At 46.4% G+C, this 19,920-nt stretch overlaps 1 protein-coding gene across 1 annotated transcript in view; it reads left to right on the top strand.

Moving 5' to 3' along the window:
• Positions 1-651: 651 nt before the first annotated feature.
• LOC119400439 (chaoptin) overlaps positions 652-19,920 on the top strand; it is a 386,448-nt gene continuing 367,179 nt past the window's right edge. Inside the window, exons 1-2 of the mRNA XM_037667469.2 lie at positions 652-872; positions 1,175-1,247. Of these exons, the coding sequence (XP_037523397.1) occupies positions 1,203-1,247 (45 nt within the window). The 5' untranslated portion in view covers positions 652-872; positions 1,175-1,202. The remainder of the gene's footprint in view (positions 873-1,174; positions 1,248-19,920) is intronic.

The following is a 19,920-nucleotide window of genomic DNA, read 5'->3' as shown; positions in this document are numbered from 1 at the left end:
ACAGGTTAATTCGAGGGGATTTGCACAAGATCTGGAAATATCTACTAGTCCAGACGCGAATTCCTCAAACAAGCTAGGCACAGCAGAAAGTCCTCAACGAAACGAAAAGCTTTTAAAACACAAGAACGGGCAATACATGAGAAAACCTTACGGTCAACACTGGCCAAGAAAATGTCACTTACGGGCTTTCTGATATGATGAGCCTCTAATCACTAGCGTGCCATGTAGCGTCCTTAGTCTTTCCAAAAATTCTTATTTTGTGAAACTGTGGCTCGCACTGACGCTCGTTGCAGCATGAAGGCAAATGCGCTTTATCTCTGTTAATTCTCCAGAGGCAACTCACTATCTGCACGTCTGCACCGCAGAAAGAGAAGGTCCGTTATAAAAAAAGACAGAAGTTACGGGGCATGCTTAGAAATTTCTACGAACGTGAAGGCAAGAGCGTAGATTGGGCCATAGCAATGTGGAATACCGCCGAAATTTTAAGACGCAACATTGTCAGAACACAGAGAAACGCTGAGGTGGCTAGGGAACGCCGATTGGGGATATTATCTTCAAGCTAGGGACTTTCTGCTCCTCAGCTGGGGAAGAATGGTTCTCGCGGTCAACAGTACGAGGTCGCGCGCTCTTGGCGCTCGAAGGCGTTGTTTCAGTCGTCGGGGAGCGCGCGAGTCGGTCGCTGTGGCGCACTGAGGCTGCTGCGCCGGCGATTTTCTTTATGTAATGGTTGTTGCTCTACGTCCGGGGCTTGCGGTCTTACAGCTCAGCTGGGCTGTCTGTCGCCGACGTGTTGTGAATGAGCCGCCGTCCTCGCCTTCTTCATGACTGTTCGATTTCAGCGGTCCTCAACAAGGAATAAGACCCTCGCTGAAGTGAGTTGGACAAAGCGTGTTTTTGGTGTGTTGCTTTCGCGTCGGTGCGTGTTGGGCACGGTTTAAATGCTCTTTGTTGTGATAATTGCACATGTTAGTCAGTGAGCCAAAGGATAAACAATTGTAGTTTTATTGGTTACAGAGTATGGGTTTCTTACCTTTTTGCGCCTTGTGTTCCGTATTTTCGCGAGCGCTGACGGTGCGCTGAGCTCGAATGGGTTGCGAAACTAAGCGATTTACATCGGTTGTGCAAGTCACAGTAAACTTGATTGCTATTGCATTCCTTCGTGCTTCTGTCGCAGATTACCCGTGGTTGATACACATTCTACAATGAAGCCTCTGGAAACATCTCTCGGAAGAAGAAACTACTCGCACGTACGTTACGCATTTCTTACGTCTTGCATTTTCACCTTGTTGAAATGAATTTGGTTTAACACTCGTTTACATTACCCGTCGCGGCCTTCTGCTTCCGAGCACGTGGCCACATTTTGATGAAAGCGAAAGGCAAAATCGCTCGTGTAATTATGGGGCCTGTCAACGAACCGAGAGTTTAAAGTTATTCCGGAGACCTCAGTTACGACGTCTGTCGACGCATTTTATCGCGTTGACGCGATAAAATGACGTTTCGGGGTCCGTACAGATCCCCTGTTCACAATCAAGATTGTGAACAAGGAATCTGTAGGGACACCGAAACGTCATTTTGTTTTTGACATTGTTCAGTGACCTACTTTTAGGGGCGAAGCTCCTTATAGCATCACCTGGTCGGTCGTCGCTCCGTCCGGCGTTCCCCCGCCGTCGCGTCTCCCGTATCATTCAATAGATGGCGCTGTCCCATAGAGATGCATGCACAGAGCGTTGTGGGGATACAATAGGTACTATAGGTGCTTCGAGGTCTGTGGAAAGGTGTAATGGTTCCGGGGCTTACTTTTGGGAACTAAGTAGTGTGCATGAGGGCAGAGGTGCAATAGGGAATGGATTCGTTTATTAGATATAAATCAAAGGACTGTGGGACGCCTCGCGTTGGGTGCTCACGGGAAGATGACAAATGAGGCTGTAAAGGGCAATATGGGATGGGCAGGTTTTGAGGCGAGGGAGGCTCAGAGCAAAATAAGGTTCGAAGAAAGGCTAAGGAATATGAAGGAGAGTAGGTGGGCAGAGAAGGTGTTCCGTTATTTGTATAGGAAGAGCGTGGACACACAGTGGAGAAAAAGAACTAGGAGGCTCACTAGTAAATATACGGCTGGTAGTGTAAGCAGTATGTCAACAAAAAGCGTTAAGCGAAAAGTCAGAGAGGCGGAGAGGATTTACTGGACGGCAGCTATGGAGAAAAAACCGGCTTTGAGTAACTACCGAAAGGGCAAAAATGAAGTAAGGAGGGAGGCATTTTACGATAATTCAATGGGAAGCGCTTCACTGTTTGAAGCGAGATCGGGTTGCCTTAGAACGGTTGGTTGGTTGGTCCTCAGTTACTTGGCGCAACCCACCACGGGGCATCGGCCATGAAACAGGTGGTACCTTACTTTAGAAATTAGATTGTTTTACAATACGAATATGTTTAGGAATGAATGGTTTAAAAAATTAGATTCACTGGTACAATCCAAATGTTAAAAAAAAACATTTGAAGAGGTTGAAACAGTGAAATGGTGCATAAACTTAACATTCTATTCTTTTTGATTCCCGTAAAAACTCGCACACGGCTGCGCAAACGTTCCTGTGGCTAAAGCCCATTTCAGTTGCACCAAAGGAAAGAATCACCGGAAGGGATAAATTTAAGCCCATCCTTCGGAGAGGTTGATCTAGCAATCGTTTTCTTTGATTTGTGAACAATCTGCATGTTAAAAAGAAATGATGCAGAGATTCACTCTCGTTGCAGTGGAGGCATAAGGGTGACTGTACCAGACCCGACCTGTGTAGGTAGAAGTTCAGTGGGGGAACTCGGCATCTTATCCTGGTAATTGATACTTCTTCCCTTCTAGTGCAGCACCAACGATTTTTCCATGGCTACTTAAGGTGTGGAAACTCAGATGTTGCCAAAGCCGATTTGGCAAAGGTATCCGACGTTGCAAACTTTTCAAATCGTGCTGCTGACACGAACGCCACCGTCGGCAATATAGAGATTATGGGACCATTATGTGATGCCACCGCAAGTGCATCTGCATATTCATTGAGGGTTAGACCCTTGTGCCCTGGTACCCACACTAAGCGAATAAGACGATAATGTCTTGGGACAAGGGAATAAAATACTTCTAAGGCATTCGAGAAATTAGGTGCAGTTAATGCAGAGCAGATAGATAAACAATCTGTCAGAATGACAGCTTCTGTTATTGATAGGGGCAATTTACGTAAGGCTAGGACAATGGCAAGCAATTCCGCTTGATAAATAGGCGTAAAGTCGGGTAATCGAATTGAAAAAGACCAATCCAAAGCTGAGGATGCAATTCCCACTCCTGCCTTTTCTTCACAAACTGAAGCGTCAGTCGCTATAACGATGTTTGTTTCTAAATGTGACAGGTGGTCTTCCAAAATGGCATTCAGGTACCTATTGGGTAAATGTTTGCATTCTTTAGGAAATATATTGTCGAACTTTACTCTAATTGTTTGAATCTGTTAAGTACAAGTACCTCACGAAGGTTTACTTGTATTTTTTCCAAGAGCTTTTGTGCGACAATCACTTGTGGGCACCTTAATCTAGACCACTGCTGGTTAAAAAAGGACGTCGGTACATTGATAAAAACATACAGTGACCTTCTCTGAGGTGTCGCATATATCTTTAGGAAGGTACGTACGGTTAGAATTTGGAACCGTGTAAGAAGAGAAGGCAGGCGCGCTTCTTTATACAAAATATTATTTGCGACAAATTTAGTAAGCCCAAGACATAATCTTAATGATTCGCGTTCTATCAGAACCAGTCGTCGAAGTTTGTACGCAGGTGCTCCAGAAAACAAGACGCAGCCAAACTCCAATATCGGGCGTATATACATACAATAAATCATAATGAGCACATCACGACGTAAACCAGATCGTTTACTGCTGACTCTACGAAGCATCCCTACCGCCCGTGCTCCTTTAGCTGCCATATTTTCTATATGCGCATCCCAATTTAGTTTTTCGGTATAGATCACCCCTAAATACTTGACTGATTCCACCTGCGGGATGACATCTTGTCGGTAAAGTAACGAAATTTGCACTGGGACACTTAGTGGGAAAACTACCATTGCGCTTTTCCTTATGTTCAAAGATAAATTAATGCCCTCAAGCCACGTTTTCAGAGTGTTCATATATATTTGTAGAATTTGATACAGTGTATGTATATCTGCAGCTGAAGCAAAAAATGCAATGTCGTCGGCATATACATATACCTGCACGTCACGTTGTACAGGGATAGTACACAGTAATATATTAAATAATAATGGTGACAATACCGATCCTTGCGGAAGACCTCTAGTTTGTTTATAGCTTGAAGAAGACACACCATAATGAGAGCAATAAAATTCTCTGTTTTTTAAAAAGGAATATACCCATGCAACGAAGTAGTGTGATAAATCTACTTGCGTTAGCGAATTTATTAATTTAACGTGTTCTACGCTGTCATAAGCTTTTGTAATATCGAGAGTGACTAAAGCAGAAAAGTGTTTCTTAGAACGAGCTAATTGTATCCCGCTTTCTAAGTCAACATGGGCACACCAAATGGAGTAGCCCCGCCTGAATCCAATTTGGCATGGGCTCAAAATCATGTTTTCGTTCAACCAATTTTCTATCCGAATGTGTAATATTCTTTCGATTAGTTTTACCAGATTAGATGTGAGCGAAATAGGCCTGATGTTATCTAAAGTGAATCCAGCTCCATGCTTTTTTAATAAAGGAATTATTTTCGCCATTCTCCACTCAGGCGGGATCCATGAATTTCTAATAGAGTGGTTAACTATTGCAAGTAAATCCTGGGGCGAAACTTTGTGTACAATTTTTATTACCGATGCGGTTATGCCATCAGGACCTGGCGCAGCATTGGGCAAGATCTTCACTACTTGTGCTAGTTCCGAAGCTGTCACTTCTTCAAAGTCGTCACTTTTGACAGGGGACCGTGAGTGGAATGAACAATCAGCCGTGAAGCGACTTTCAAGACCTTTGGCAATATTTTGCAGGAATCTAGACAACTCAATTGGCGTGGAGACTACCGATTCGATGTTAATTGGCGACGGAATTACTTTTTTGGCTTTAAGGAAATTAAAAAGGGGTTTCCTATTACCAGGCTTTGAAAGGAACTCTGAACGTTGGTTATCATGACAATCCTTCGCAGTGGCGACTGTTCGTTTAAAAACCGCAGCCGCATACTTATAATCCCTCCAATTTTTAGGACATTGGTTGTAGAGCAGTTTACGCCACGCAGCTTTTCTTAGTCTGTAATCCCGTGTACAATCTGAGTTCCACCAAGGATTAGAAGAATTGCTTTTAGAAACATTTACTGTAAATTTAGCTTTATTTAGAGATTTCTTTATCAGATCGCTGAAGTTCATAGCATTTTGCTCTTCATTTTCATCTGTTCGTTTTGACAAAACTACTCGTAGCACCTTTTCAAATGTATTAAAATTGATGGGAGTAATCGACTTGCTGTTTAGTGAAGTGACGCGAAACACAAGCTCAAAGAATATAGGAAAATGGTCACTACTTGTACCCGAGTTCAAAGTAGACCATGTAGAAATAGAGAGTCTGGGACTATAGAAAGTAAGATCAATCGCAGAAATAGACCGATTACAAACGAAAGTTGGTGTTCGCTGGTTAATACATGTCAAATTATTCTTAGAAACGAAATCCCACAGACGTTTCCCACACGTATCTGTTCTGAAACCCCATGAAATATGATGCGAATTAAAGTCTCCTGCCAATAGAATTTCTTTCCTGCAAGATGTAATTACAGAATCTAAAACATTAGAATTTTGAACCCCTGCTGGAAAATATGCATTTACTAATGAAAAGGGAAGACAGCCCGGAAGGGAAATATCTAATGCTAAAATTTCGCTTTCTAAGTTCATTACTTGAGCTGTAATTCTTACCCGATGAGCAAATTTCAGAGAAATAAAGACTGCTAAACCGCCACCCCGAGAGGGTCGGTCTAAACGAAATATGCGGTAATTTTTAGATGAAAGCTCTTTTCTTTCGAAAGCCAAGTTTCTTGTAACGCAATAACATCAGGTGAATGTTGATTGCAGAGGTAAAATAAATCTGTTGATGCAGAAAAAATTGACCGGCAATTCCACTAAAATTTTTAATCCACTTATTTTGACGAGATACCGGCAGCATTCACTGCCTTATCCAATATGCTATCTTTCAAAAAGTCGTTTTTTGATGCGATTTCCTTATATTTTTTGCTCTTCCCTTTTGGACTCACTGGATAACCTTGCTTTCTAGGCGATGCCCGCCGTTTCATATTTCTAGATTCTGTCTCCATTTGTGAATCAAGAGAACTTGAATCTGAGCTCCATTCCAATTCTTGTTCAACGGGAATTATCTTACGGCTAGTGTTCGATGGCCCGGGTTTTGGTGAATATAACTGCTCTTCATCAGGTGCTATTTTCGTGCGGCTGGTTTTCAAGGAAACTGGTTCTTGCGAGCCTGTGTTTACCTCCTTTGTTGAAGAAAGTAACGGGATTCCTTCCGGTTGGTTTACACTCATCAGGATTTGAGTCATCTGTGCGTTCACTATTTGAGCCAACGATTCCGTCAGCGTTACAAAAAGATTCTCCATTATCCTTGTCATTGTTTTTTCAACAGTAGAAGCTATTACCTCTGAGAGTGAGGAATCGGTGACATTATTACTACGGTTCGTAGCATTAGCGTACCCACGAGACCGCTCTGCGATGGCAGCTCGAGCTTCACGTCTAGAACATCTTTTTTGTTCAATGGTATCCATTATTTGAATTTCCTGAGCCCTCGCGGGACAGTTACCATCATCAGCTGAGTGCGAACCACCGCAGAGACAACAGGACCTTTCCTGTGATGCACATTCGTCAGCATTGTGTTGTCCTGCACACAGTTTACACCGGGCTACTGACCTGCATCCCTTTACACTATGACCATAACGCCAGCATTTATAGCACTGCAGTGGGCGAGGAGATAGCGCTTCAACTCGATATATCAGTGGCCACGCCTTGATTTCTGTCGGTCTAGTTGTACCAGCAAAGGTAACTATCACCGACTCGGTCGGGATCTTTCTGCTGTCAACGCTGCGCGTGCAACGGAACACTGAGACTGCTCCTGCTACAGAAAACATCTCTAGAATTTCAGACGGGGAAAGGCTCGAGTCCACCCCACGAACTAAACCTTTAACACAGGCCAAGTGAGAAGGTATAAAACAGCTCACCGGGAGGGAGGCAAATGTAGTGCACTTTAGAAGATCTGAAACGCAGGCCTGGTCCGGTGAACAGCACAAAATACCTCCACGACCAAACTGACGCACCTCAGTGATCAATTGGAAATGTTCAGTCACCTTCCGGAGCTCTTCCTGAATGCTTTTCGGATTCTTCATTCGAATGGACTCCCCATTTGTTGGAACCAGTGCCACTGGAACGTTGCTCAGACCGCTGCGCAAGAAAACATCAATCGGTAAATGATTAGGAGCAAGACAGGCCGACCAGGCAGCATTTGCCTGGCCGGGAGACGAGACAGACATCAGTCTGTCTGCCTGAATCAGCACCGCCCGTTATGGCCGCACCCCCCGGGAGGATGCACCTAACGCCGAAAGAGCAGAGTCTTCAACAGACGGGCGACGAAGCAGAGACGGCTGAACGCAGCCGCAAGGCGTAGACGATTCCGAAGACTCTGGCAGCCGCACGACCGACCGCTGGGAGCTTCTCTCTGCCACCGCGATTACGAGACGCCCTTCTTCGTCGTCTTTATAAAGCGAGATTCAGTAAAGAACAATGCACGTGCTGCGGAGAAGATCAGGAAACGGCGGAGCATGTTCTGATTGAATGTGCAGACATCCACCCAGGAGTACGTTTGGGCACGAGCCTACATGACGCCTTGAGTTTTAGAGACAATGGAAAGCTGAACATACCCGCGATTGAAATAAGTAAGAGGCGGTTAGAGTATCCGCCTCGTGCGCTGCTGCTTTCAGTGGTACTGGTGGCGCCACCAACGGCGGACGGTGGCGATAGGTGGATATGCGCGGCTCATAGAAGCCGTGGGCAAAGCGCCTGTTACTCTCCGTTTTTCTATTCATGTTTCATTCTGGTTTGATATTTGTACTGCCGACGCTGCTCCACTAGACAACCATGCCGTCTGTTACGTCGATTGTTCTATATTATTTGTTTTAAAATGACAGGCCCGTTTTTTTATGCGTGCGCGCGATACACTGCGTACGTTTCTTACGTGCATGTGTCCAAATTGTTTGCGTGATCTGTTAACACAGATGAAATAAAAATTGTTGCAGTACAAAACAGCATTCTTGTTTTATTGAACACCCCAAACAGTACAACAACAATGACTATTACGGCTGTATGCCTGCTTAAGAAACGCACAAAAGACACGCGATTTTATCTTCGCCCAACACTCGTAGCACTCAACTAGGCCAAGAAAACCAAAATCTAACTTGCTGAACGTTTTAACAGCCGTCACACAGCTGCATAATAATGCGTGAAAGTACTGTAGCAAATGACCAACAAACATTCACACAGCGTTTTTTTTTTTTTTTGTTCACAGACCGTATTAACATATGAGAAAGTTCTAACTGCATTGCAATCACATATTTCGGAATATCTAATCACTTTCACTCTCATAATCATATCGTGGTTTTGGGACGTTAAACCCCAGATATTATTATTATTTGAAGCCACGATCCTATAACACATGCGCTTTAAATTGAGCATGGCATTACTCAGACTTATATAGGAAATGCGCGCGCGTGTAATGTATCTCGTATGCTAGATTCTCTTTGGTACGTGCAGCTCAACAGAAAATGCGATTCTAGAAGTAATGTTCGTGGAGTAGCGAGCATATAGCAGGACAACTACTTACAGCTTCACTTACCTTTGCAAAAATGGTATTCCAATTGCAATTCAATATTAACCGACGCAACAACGATAACAACACACTTGTTGCACACAGGCGTACCAGGTTGACGCGCGAGGCCAAGCGCGGTATTTTAAGTGTAGCACAATCGTGCGCGTACAGTACGCTAGAATATTCTGGCACAATGTCGTCAAGCTTGCAGTCACTTCAGCGGTTCCCACGATGTAGCACCAGTTGACGTCCTCGCGTCATCAAACTGCTACAACGCCGAGAACTACGCACACAGCTGACTTGGAAAAACGCGGTCTTGCAGGAGGCCATCTTGTCCCGCAACCAACGGACAAAAGTACACAACTGAGGCGTCTGAAACATTGCCGTTGATGAGATGGCAGCTGAACGAAATCAGGGCTCATCGTCCGACGTGTGGCCACCGCCTTAACACAATATTAACGTTGCAACGTTCAAGGAAGACGCGACGAAAGCGACGAGCTCAGCCGGTCTTGTCGGGTGCGCTACAGCACAGTGCACAGCGCGCGCTCTCACGGCCACCGAAAGAAATAAAAGAAAGTGGAGAGAGGGGCACCTAGGAGCATCGCGTATCGGTGGAAGCAAGAGGAAGTGTTGCGTCGTCGGTGTGGCGTATTGTCGAGAGATGGCGCTAGTTTGTTTTTGCGCAACGAAATCGCAAACTTCATTCAAAATGCATGAGATCCTATGGGGGGTTGGGAGAGGGAACAACCGCCTTAGCCGAGCGGTGGCGCCACCATACCGATGCACGAGGCGGATTGGTGGCAGAAAATTAGAGAGAAAGGACAAAAATAAATATTGGAAAAAAATAAGGACATTCTGCCGTAAATGGCAGAGAACGGAGCTGAAAACTTGTTTTTTTTTTCTGGAGTAAGATAGTTTTAATTGAAGTAAAGGCACTAGGCCAACACTAACAAAAAGAAGAGTAAAGGTTTTTTTTTTTTTTTTTTGTCGAGCCTTGTGGCACACTTGTCACCGCCCCGTTATAAAGGGGACGGGACGCTCATAGCATCCATCCATCCATCCATGTAAAGTGCAGTTGGGTGATGATATACTAGATGGCTCTGTCCCATAGAGAAAATTACAGTCACTGGAAAATCAGAGTACCGCAAAGGTATTCTGCACGCGGGCAACATTGGGTGGCGGCGGCCATGTCCCTTCCAGACCGTCCGGCGCGTTGCTAGCATGTGTTGTGAAGTGACCGATCTTTTAGCCTCAGTGCCGTGTTACGCTCGGCAGAACGGCATTATGTGTGTGTGTTTATTCAAGGGATATTAGAAGTGATTTCGAGTCATCGACAGACAGATATGGATCGACTGCGCGGTTAGCGGTGTAACTAATGAAACGTACGGCGAATGTTGCCATGTGCTTGCGAACTCTCTTCATGGGTTCATCAGTCTCTTTTCGTGTCACGCCCGGGCGTGTTCGCTAGGTCCGGATTTGTAAACATAGTTCCATTAGCGAAGTGACATCATGCGAGATGCCATTTACTTCGACATTTGGTGAATCTTGACTGTTTGCGCTAGCTTTGCAGTCGGTGTTCAGGTTCACTGGACTCGAGAACGTTATCGAACAACATCGAGAACATTCAACATTGCGACCTTCGACTCATCGCTCACGCATAGCTTGCTTGCGCACCATGCTTGCTGTTCAACTGGTTGATATGTGTAACAGAAGTTGTGTGTGTACGGTAATTGAAAGTTGTGCGCTACGTCTTGATTCGGAATGCCAGCAGCCGAATGCACGGGCGAATCGGCGTGCGGTAGGTAATGTGCATCTTACCTTACGATACGTAGAAAATAGGCCATCAAAAATGATTGACATCACTACTTAATTGTTTCATTTCCTATTTCTTATCTCCTTAATATTCCCAACGTTGCAATGAATTTGCAAATATTTTGCTGTGTTCCGACAAACAGTTCTTTTTTTGGCGTTGCCAGCACGTAAACAGCTGGAGTTCGGTTTCTGCACTGCTGCACTTTTTTTTTTCACAATGCACTCTTATTAAAACTTCCTCGGCACGGTGCTTTATGTTCTTTTGATCAGAAATAGCACATCCCGGAATTTTTAAAGCGCATGCTACTGCAACACAGTATGCATATAGACCTAGGGCTCGCATAAAATCGACTCCCTCAAAGCGTGGGATCTGCTTTTTTTTTTTTTTTTTTGCTGTGACCATTTCTCACCAACTATACAGTATTTTAAGGGTACGCTCGGTGCAATGCAGCATTAGCAGCATTTTCTGCAACAAATTTAAAAATACGCTTGATAACATTGCCTTATACCAAGTTTATCAACAGAGCTCCACGCTTCTGTTTTGTGCAATGCCAAAGATAGAGAGAGATATATATATAAAAGCGAAGGAAAGGCAGGGAGGTTAACCAGGTTGTACCCGGTTTGCTACCCTACACGAGGGGAAGGGGAAGGGGAGAAAAAAAAACGCCAGGCCTGCGCTGGAACCGCAGCACAGTCACAGCGAAAGCTGGAAGAGCGGCGTTTCTAGAGCCCGTTAAGCTCTCTTGGGGCTACAATACAAGTACACTAGAAAGGTACCCACTACGCCATAAATCACAATTTTTGTGAAGTTGTGAAGCACCTACTAAGCCATTATTCGTCATTCTGCGAAGAAGCGAGGCACCAGCTACACGTCTGTAAGGCAGTATGTGCACTTTGTTGACGCGACGACTGATGACGATGAAGAATTATGGCTCAGCCCTTTGTAATGGGTTGGAATCTTTAAACGGGCCACCAGTTATGTAATTTGCATTGGGTGACGCCCGGTCGCTATTTCCCTCTCCCGTCATGCTGTATAACATACGTTGACGTGGGAGAGAGACGGGGGGTGGGGGGGCGAGGAACTTTACTGAGACCCCGAGGAAATGGATCATGCGCTTATGGGCTTCCTTGGCAACCAATACAAGTGTACTTGCGAGGAACCCACACGCTATAAATCAGTGTAATTTTACTGAGACCCCGAGGAAGTGGATCATGCGCTTATGGGCTTCTTTGGCAACCAATACAAGTGCACTTGCGAGGAACCCACCACGCTATAAATCATTGTAATTTTTGAGAAGTAGGGCAGCAGGTACTGTGCCATTTTTCGTCATTCTACGGAGAGCGTTGGTACCTGCTATACGCATGTAAGGCATTATGTGCACTTTGTTGATGCTGTGCCTGATGACGATGAAGAATTATGGCAGAGTCCTTTGTAATGGGTTGGAAGCATTCAACAACCTACTCGTTGCGCAATTCGCATTGTGTGACGCCTGGTTACAGAATTCGCGTTGTGCGACGCTTGGTGTTTACTTTATTCTTCTACCACGCTATATTGCATATCCTAATGTGGTTCCTTCCCGACATGAAGCCTGTATAGGACCTTTATGCAACGCAGTTTCAAGCACCGGCATGGCTCAGAGGTTGAATACTGGGCTCCCACGCAGAGGGCCCAGGTTCGAACCTCGTTCCATCCTGGAATTTTTTCGTTTTTTTTTTATTTCGAGCGATACTGGTTACGGACACCGGCGGCGGCGGCGGACAACTACGGCGCCAAAAACGGCCGGTGAAATGATCTCATAACAGCTTTCGCTGTGAGAAGAATAGAGATAGCGAGGAGGAAAGAGGGAACAAGTAATACGCGTACACACATCAGTGTTCACCGCTTACACACAGACAGTCACAACGGAGAAATATTTGACATTGGTTCCTCTGCGAGATGTTAAAAAAGGCTTGCAAGGACTGGCTCCAAGGAATCGAGAACTTGCAGAGCGCATTGAGCTGACGGAGTTGTCATTCCGTTGAGGAGAGTGCGCATCATGAACATGAGAGACCTCAACACTGCGAGGACTTGTAGGTTCTTGTCGTGGCAATCATCTGTGGACGATGAAGCACACTGCGGGGCATTCTGCATTGGCTCTTTATGAGTGCGCAGTGGTGGCAGCGAGGGCCACGCGACATCCGCCGCCGCTTTCAAAGCTTCTGCGTCTTTCCGGCTCTGCAATTGTGATGCATTGGGCGGTGGTGGTGGCGGCAGTGGTGGTAGCTGTCGCTTAAGGGAAGTCTGACGATCTGTCGGAGTAGGAGATCGCGTTGTCCGTCCAGATTGGGTAGCAGTAGTTTTAGACCTTCGTCGTCGACGCGAGCGTCGTTGTCTATTTCTCACCACATCAGCAGCCTGTTTGTGCGTCGAGCCGTCCCGCACCATCTGTTTCATGACACACCATTCTTTTTTCACTAATGGACAGTTCCTTGATGAGGCTTCGTGTGGTCCATGGCAGTTGGTACATTTCAGGGCAGTTGCTCGGCAGGATTCCGCGTTGTGTGGCTCTGCACAGCGGGGGCAAATCGCCACGTTCCTGCAAACTCCGCTGACATGGCCCATTTTTTGACACTTACGGCACTGGAGTGGTCGTGGTGTAAACAGACGGACCACGTGACGAAAGTGTCCCACCTTCACGTGGGATGGCAATATGTCACCTTTGAAGACAATCTTTACGCAACGCGAGTTGCCAAGACGTGAGACTTGGACAATGTTGCTATGGTCACTAACTTCGTTGATGAGCATTGCAAGGTCGCCACAAGGAATGGAGATGTCGACATCGTATATTACACCTACCACCATGTCCTTGTTAAGTGGAAGGTGAGCTCGAACCTTGATACCGTCGAAGACTGTGACCCTGGTCGGAGCAAACAGAGATGCCTGGTGTATAACTTCGATAGCCAAGACATTCTTGCGGGGGTTGACTCGAACATCCTTGATTTCATTTGGAGCCAGAGACTCGAGATTCCTCGAGATGGTCTGCCGATTCAAGTGTCTCAGGTTGTCCGATGGCGAAACAGGCACAAATAAGACGGTGTAGTTCACTGAAGCCTCCTTCGGCTTCACAGTAGATGCGGTTGAAGCTGGTGAAGCACCCATAGATCGTCGTTTTGGTTTACGACCGTAAATAGGCGTGAATTCATCGTCGGAATCGTCACTGCTTGCCGAATACAGTTCGGTGAACTCACTGTCGGCGTCGCTGAGTTCGCTGTTCCGTTTCCTCGAGGGGCCCGCCGACGGCGGAGGCATGCCTGGAGGGTGTGAAGGCCAGTCTACTTCCAGTGTAGCCAAATAAAATACCGATGGCTACGCGAGGAACATGAAAAATCGCCAAAAAACTGTCACCCGGTAAACAAAGCGCTGTGCAAGACGCACACTTCGTCGTCGTTGTCTCAATGCCAAAGATCACACCACAATTGCCTTCAAGGTATACCAGTAACCAGTTATTATTTTAATAAATCTTCGAATTCGCTCTCGTGCGTGACACGCTTATCACTCGGATAGCATGCGTAATCTGTTCAACAGATCGAGATATAAACAGCCGAGCAAACAGAAAGGTATGTAGTTTTCAATATCGCTGGCCATAGCGAACCGAAAAGGTGAAGTATCCTGTCGTATAAGATCTTTTGCAGCAAAGTTAGCGTAGTTCAGTGCAGGAAGGAGTGTTATTCGAGGGGGGCGAATTCGTTCAGCCCAACTATGCAGCCACATAGAACGGCGGGCGCTCTTTGACATTAATTTTTCCCACACGGCAAACGAGATTCCCAGAGTAGCTCACCAGTAACGTTCGAGTGATGGTGTGCTGCTCTCTTCTGGCATCTGCATGCAGTGACGTAGCCAGGGGGTGGCACACCGGGCCCGTGCCCCCCCCCCCTCTCGGAAAAAAATGTCTGCTTACGCCCCTGTCTGCATGACGCGTTTAAAAAAGCGACGAAGTACTTCTGGGGACCGTGGTACTGCTAAATGTCCGGCCCCGCTCTGCATTGAACGCGCCTGCACCCAAAGCGCTTGGAAGGGATATGGCGGCGAGAGGTCACATGATGCGAGTACGCCAATCGCGTCAGCGGCGGCGCGCGGAAAACAGATGCGATACTCTGAAATTTTTCCAGTGACTCTAGAGAAAATATACGGCTAGCAGTGCGGGCGATATGGCAACAAGGAGCATTAAGCGGAAGGTCAGAGAGGCGGAGAGGACTTATTGGATGGCAGCGATGGAAAAGAAGCCGGCTCTGAGTAACTACCGAAAGGGAAAAAACGAAATAAGGAGGGAAAGGTTTTATGATAATTCAAGGGGAGGCGCTTTACTGTTTGAAGGAAGGTCGGGCTGCCTTAGAACGCGTAGTTATAAAGCGAGATTCAGTAACGAAGAAGAACAATGTACATGCTGCGGGGGAACTATGGAAACGATGGGACATGTACTGATTGAATGTGGCGATATTCACCAAGGTATACGTGTGGGCACGAGTATACATGAAGCATTGGGTTTCAGGGACAACAATGGAAAGCTGAACACGTCCGCGATAGAAATAAGTAAGAGACGGTTAGAGTATTGGTGGCAGAAAAGTAGAGATAAAGTGCAAAAATAAAAAATGGGGAAAAATAAGGTCATTCTGCCTTAAGAGGCAGAGAGATGGACCGTGAATTTATATTTTTTGGTATAATAACATAGATTTAATCAATGTAGATAAGGTACTAGGCCAACATTAAACAAGGAAGTTTTTTTTTCTTTTTTTTTTCTTCGAGCCTGGTGGCAAACATGTCACCGCCTCGTTGTAAAGGGGACGCTATTAGCATCCATCCATCCATCCGTGTGTAATATTGCCACGAACTATGCCTCATTATTTGTTCTCGTAGCTGTTTTGTGGCCAGCGTCTGGCCGCGCCCTATCGTCTTATCTACGTTCGAAGCAAAGCGCATGTTTCCTTCTTTCTCTTTTTTATGTCGCGCTAGCTGTCTCATTTTGATAGGGGAGAGTGTTTCGCCCTGTCGCCACCAGTCTAGAGTTATCGGGGTAATCCGATGGTGCGGAAAGAATAACGCCGCGGTGTCCTTTTTCCGCCGACGGTCGCCTACGCACGTCGTTTTGTCGGCTCTGCTTCGCCGCCCACGTTTTTGCTTTGAATCTGTTTCGGAGCACAAATTCGCTCTAATAAACGTTCTTTTCTGAAAGAACCTGGCATCGTACCTGGCTACGTGACATCTGGTGGAGGTGCTGGGTACATGAACCCTAAGTCCTCTACAAGTCACCAGGCAAGTCAAACTCGTACCAGCCGGCGACAGCAAGGTCTTCGGCCGGAGTTTGGGCTGCTTCCAGAGAAAGTGAAGAATGACGTCGTGACCACCGTGATGAACGACGCCGCCACCATGACCAACGCTACCAATCCTCCCGTAGTTCTTCAGCAAACCAGGGAGCCGCCACTATTTCATGGGTTGCCCTCGGAGGATCCGGAAGACTGGCTGGAGCAAGTTGAACGGGTCAAGCTGTTTAACCGCTGGGACGACGAGGAGACACTGAGGCACGTGTCTACCTTGCCGACTCAGCCCGCACTTGGTTCGAAAACCACGAGAGATCCCTAGAGACCTAGCAGGGATTCAGGACGCAATTTTTAACGACTTTCACCACGGTCGTGCGGAAGGAGCGAGCCGAAGTCTTGCTGCAGACGCGCAAACAACACCCTAACGAAGGGGTTGTTGTATACGTCGAAGAAATGAGAAAGCTCTTCAGGCGGGCTGACCCTAAAATGGCGGAAGAAAAGAAATTGCGCCTGTTAATGCGTAGCGTGAAGGAGGAACTGTTCGCTGGGCTGGTCCGTAATCCGCCGAAAACCGTTGCCGAGTTCGTGTCTGAGGCTAGCACAATTGACAAGGCCCTCGAAATGCGTGTCAAGCAGCATGACCGCCACTTCTTTGACGCAGTCAATGCCAACTACGTTGACGCAACACGGATTTCGACTGACACACTACGCGAGACCATCCGCGCAGTAGTAAGGGAGGAGCTGCGAATACTTTTCCCAGTGGAGCCGCAGCCCCAAGTCGCCTCCCTAAGCGATGTGATCCGTCAAAAGGTGCAACAAGCACTAGGGACCACTACGCTATCGGAAACACCCCGTGAGCCGCAGGCTATGGCGTACGCCGCTGCTATTCGCGCCCCTCGCCCTCCCGTACCTCGTCTCCAGAAGCCTCATTACCACCGTCCTTCATCGCCCGCCCGACCACCTACGCTGCAACACTAGACACCAAGGAAGACCGATATGTGGCGAACCCCCGACCGTCGTCCGCTGTGTTACCACTGCGGCGAAGCCGGTCACATCTACCGTCGCTGCCCCTATAGACAACTCGGCCTGCGAGGCTTCTCTGTCGACGCACCGCGCCCCTTGCCCGGCCAACTACCGAGCGAGATCGATGAGTACTTGTCTCAGACTAGGCGTCAACCAGTCCGCTTCGGCCGTTCACCGTCACCCCACCGAAACGGATCAACGGACCCCCGCAGCAACACTGACTTCGCACATGGAAGGTCCCCCAGCCCAGGAAGGGGAAACTAAAAACTTAGAATAACAGAGAGCTGAGCTAGTTGGTAAGTATTCATTCTAAAAAGACAGGGCGTGCAAACAAGGACACAAGAAAGAAGTCAGGACACCACAAACGCCGACTAACAACTGAAGAGACGCACAACGGCTGAAAAGAAAGAAGGCACGAAAACTTATCTGCGCATGCCCATGCAACAGGCGAACCTATCAATCCGGCACGCGTGGCGGTCTACGTTGAAGATAACTGTTAAGGCATTTGATTTCATCTTTATGCAAGTTGGCTCACGCATGCGTTACCACTATTCTCGATATGCCATGCTTCTATCATCAGGCGCGTTTCTTCATTTCTATGACGGTACAACACTGCGCATTCATCGAATTTTGGCGTGCACTTACAATCTCGACAATGTAAAGATAGATTAGAAGGTGAGCCTCCTCTTAGCGATCTCTTATGTTCTAATAATCTCTGGTTGATGCATCGGCCCGTCTGTCCTACGTAGAAGCGGCCGCAGCTGAAAGGGATCTTATACACCACACTCGTACGGCAATCAGTGAATTTGTTGGTGTGTTTTACGAAACAAATATCGGTCCGCTTCTTGTCTTTTACTCGCTCATTCTTCCTCTGCACAGCGGCGCAAATCTTACCTAGCTTATTGGCAGCCGTGAAAACAACATTAACGCCGTATCTACTTCCTACTTTCTTTAGCCTGTGAGACACGCAATGAATGTACGGTATACCTACGACACGTTTCTTCTTATCGCTTTCTGCAACCATGCTCGGACTTAACACAATAGACTTCTTTAAACGTTCAGCGACCGTGGCCACTGCATCACGAGGATACCCTACATCTAAAAGACGCGTAACCTGTGCGTTAAAGCGATCACTCATTTTGTGCTCACACGACTTGGTGAGGGCTGATTTAAGGCAAGACATGGCGATACCGTTTTTTACAACCACAAGGGTTCAAATATGCATCTCAAGTGTTCTGATCCTGTCCAGCCTTTGGTTAATTACTGTGTCGAAAAGAAACTCAGGCCAGTAATTTCAGATAAGGAAGGGTATTTTGTAATTATGCCGGACAGTTTGTTCTCAGAAAAAGCATTAACAGCCATAGAAAAGAATTTTAGGACGGTAAAACTTAAGCCATCGGTAGTCAGGCAACGTGCTGTCGACCTTTTGTTAAGACATAATCTTGAGAGAATAGCTTGTAATGTCAAGAAGGCTAAATCACTTACTTTAGAATTGTTTTTTTCAGCCAAAACACATAAGAACGAGATCCCATTTCGAGCAATCGTTTCAGAGCAAGGCACCTGGCAAGTCGCTGTATCTAGTTATTTGCAGAACTGCTTAACCTCTTTGAGTTTTTCAGACCCTTTTCGTATGCGTAATTCTCAGGCACTAGTGCAGTTCCTCTCCGAGGAGAACCCCGGCTGTTGTAAGGCTTTTAGTATGGATATTGAAGACCTGTATTATTCTTTGCCGCATGAGGAGTTGTTAAGTTGTGTTAATGAATGTATTAACGAACAAGCGCACCAGACCGTTTTCACCGATAAATGTGGTGTTTCTACCGGGGCTTTTCTAGAAATCCTTTCCATGTATTTAAAGTCGACGCTTGTAGGTTGGAAGGAAGGCGTTTATGTGCAGAAATCAGGGATATGTATTGGCTCTAAGGTTGCTCCGGTTCTTAGTGATTTATACCTTAGCAAGATTGACAATCTTTTGGAAGGCGCCTTAGGTAATTCGGTTATTAAGGTGTTTCGTTATGTGGACGATTACTTGATCTTTTGTAGTGGTGAGGACCTTGAAAAGGTGGTAACTTCCGTGAGCGAAAAATTTGAAATTAATGGAGGTGGGCTGAGATTTACTAAAGAGGTGCCTCAGAATAATGGAATGCAATTTCTAGACATTTCTTTAACGTTCCAGAAGAACCACGTGTGCTGGCAGTATTCTCCTAGATCTTCGAAACCGCTGTTAAATTTTTCGTCGAAGCACTCGAAGGTTGTAAAAAACGGTATCGCCATGTCTTGCCTTAAATCAGCCCTCACCAAGTCGTGTGAGCACAAAATGAGTGATAGCTTTAACGCACAGGTTACGCGTCTTTTAGATGTAGGGTATCCTCGTGATGCAGTGGCCACGGTCGCTGAACGTTTAAAGAAGTCTATTGTGTTAAGTCCGAGCATGGTTGCAGAAAGCGATAAGAAGAAACGTGTCGTAGGTATACCGTACATTCATTGCGTGTCTCACAGGCTAAAGAAAGTAGGAAGTAGATACGGCGTTAATGTTGTTTTCACGGCTGCCAATAAGCTAGGTAAGATTTGCGCCGCTGTGCAGAGGAAGAATGAGCGAGTAAAAGACAAGAAGCGGACCGATATTTGTTTCGTAAAACACACCAACAAATTCACTGATTGCCGTACGAGTGTGGTGTATAAGATCCCTTTCAGCTGCGGCCGCTTCTACGTAGGACAGACGGGCCGATGCATCAACCAGAGATTATTAGAACATAAGAGATCGCTAACAGGAGGCTCACCTTCTAATCTATCTTTACATTGTCGAGATTGTAAGTGCACGCCAAAATTCGATGAATGCGCAGTGTTGTACCGTCATAGAAATGAAGAAACGCGCCTGATGATAGAAGCATGGCATATCGAGAATAGTGGTAACGCATGCGTG

Source organism: Rhipicephalus sanguineus, chromosome 7 (genome assembly GCF_013339695.2).
Source record: "Rhipicephalus sanguineus isolate Rsan-2018 chromosome 7, BIME_Rsan_1.4, whole genome shotgun sequence".
NCBI lineage: Eukaryota > Metazoa > Arthropoda > Arachnida > Ixodida > Ixodidae > Rhipicephalus > Rhipicephalus sanguineus.
This window is presented reverse-complemented; position numbering and strand designations above follow the sequence as displayed.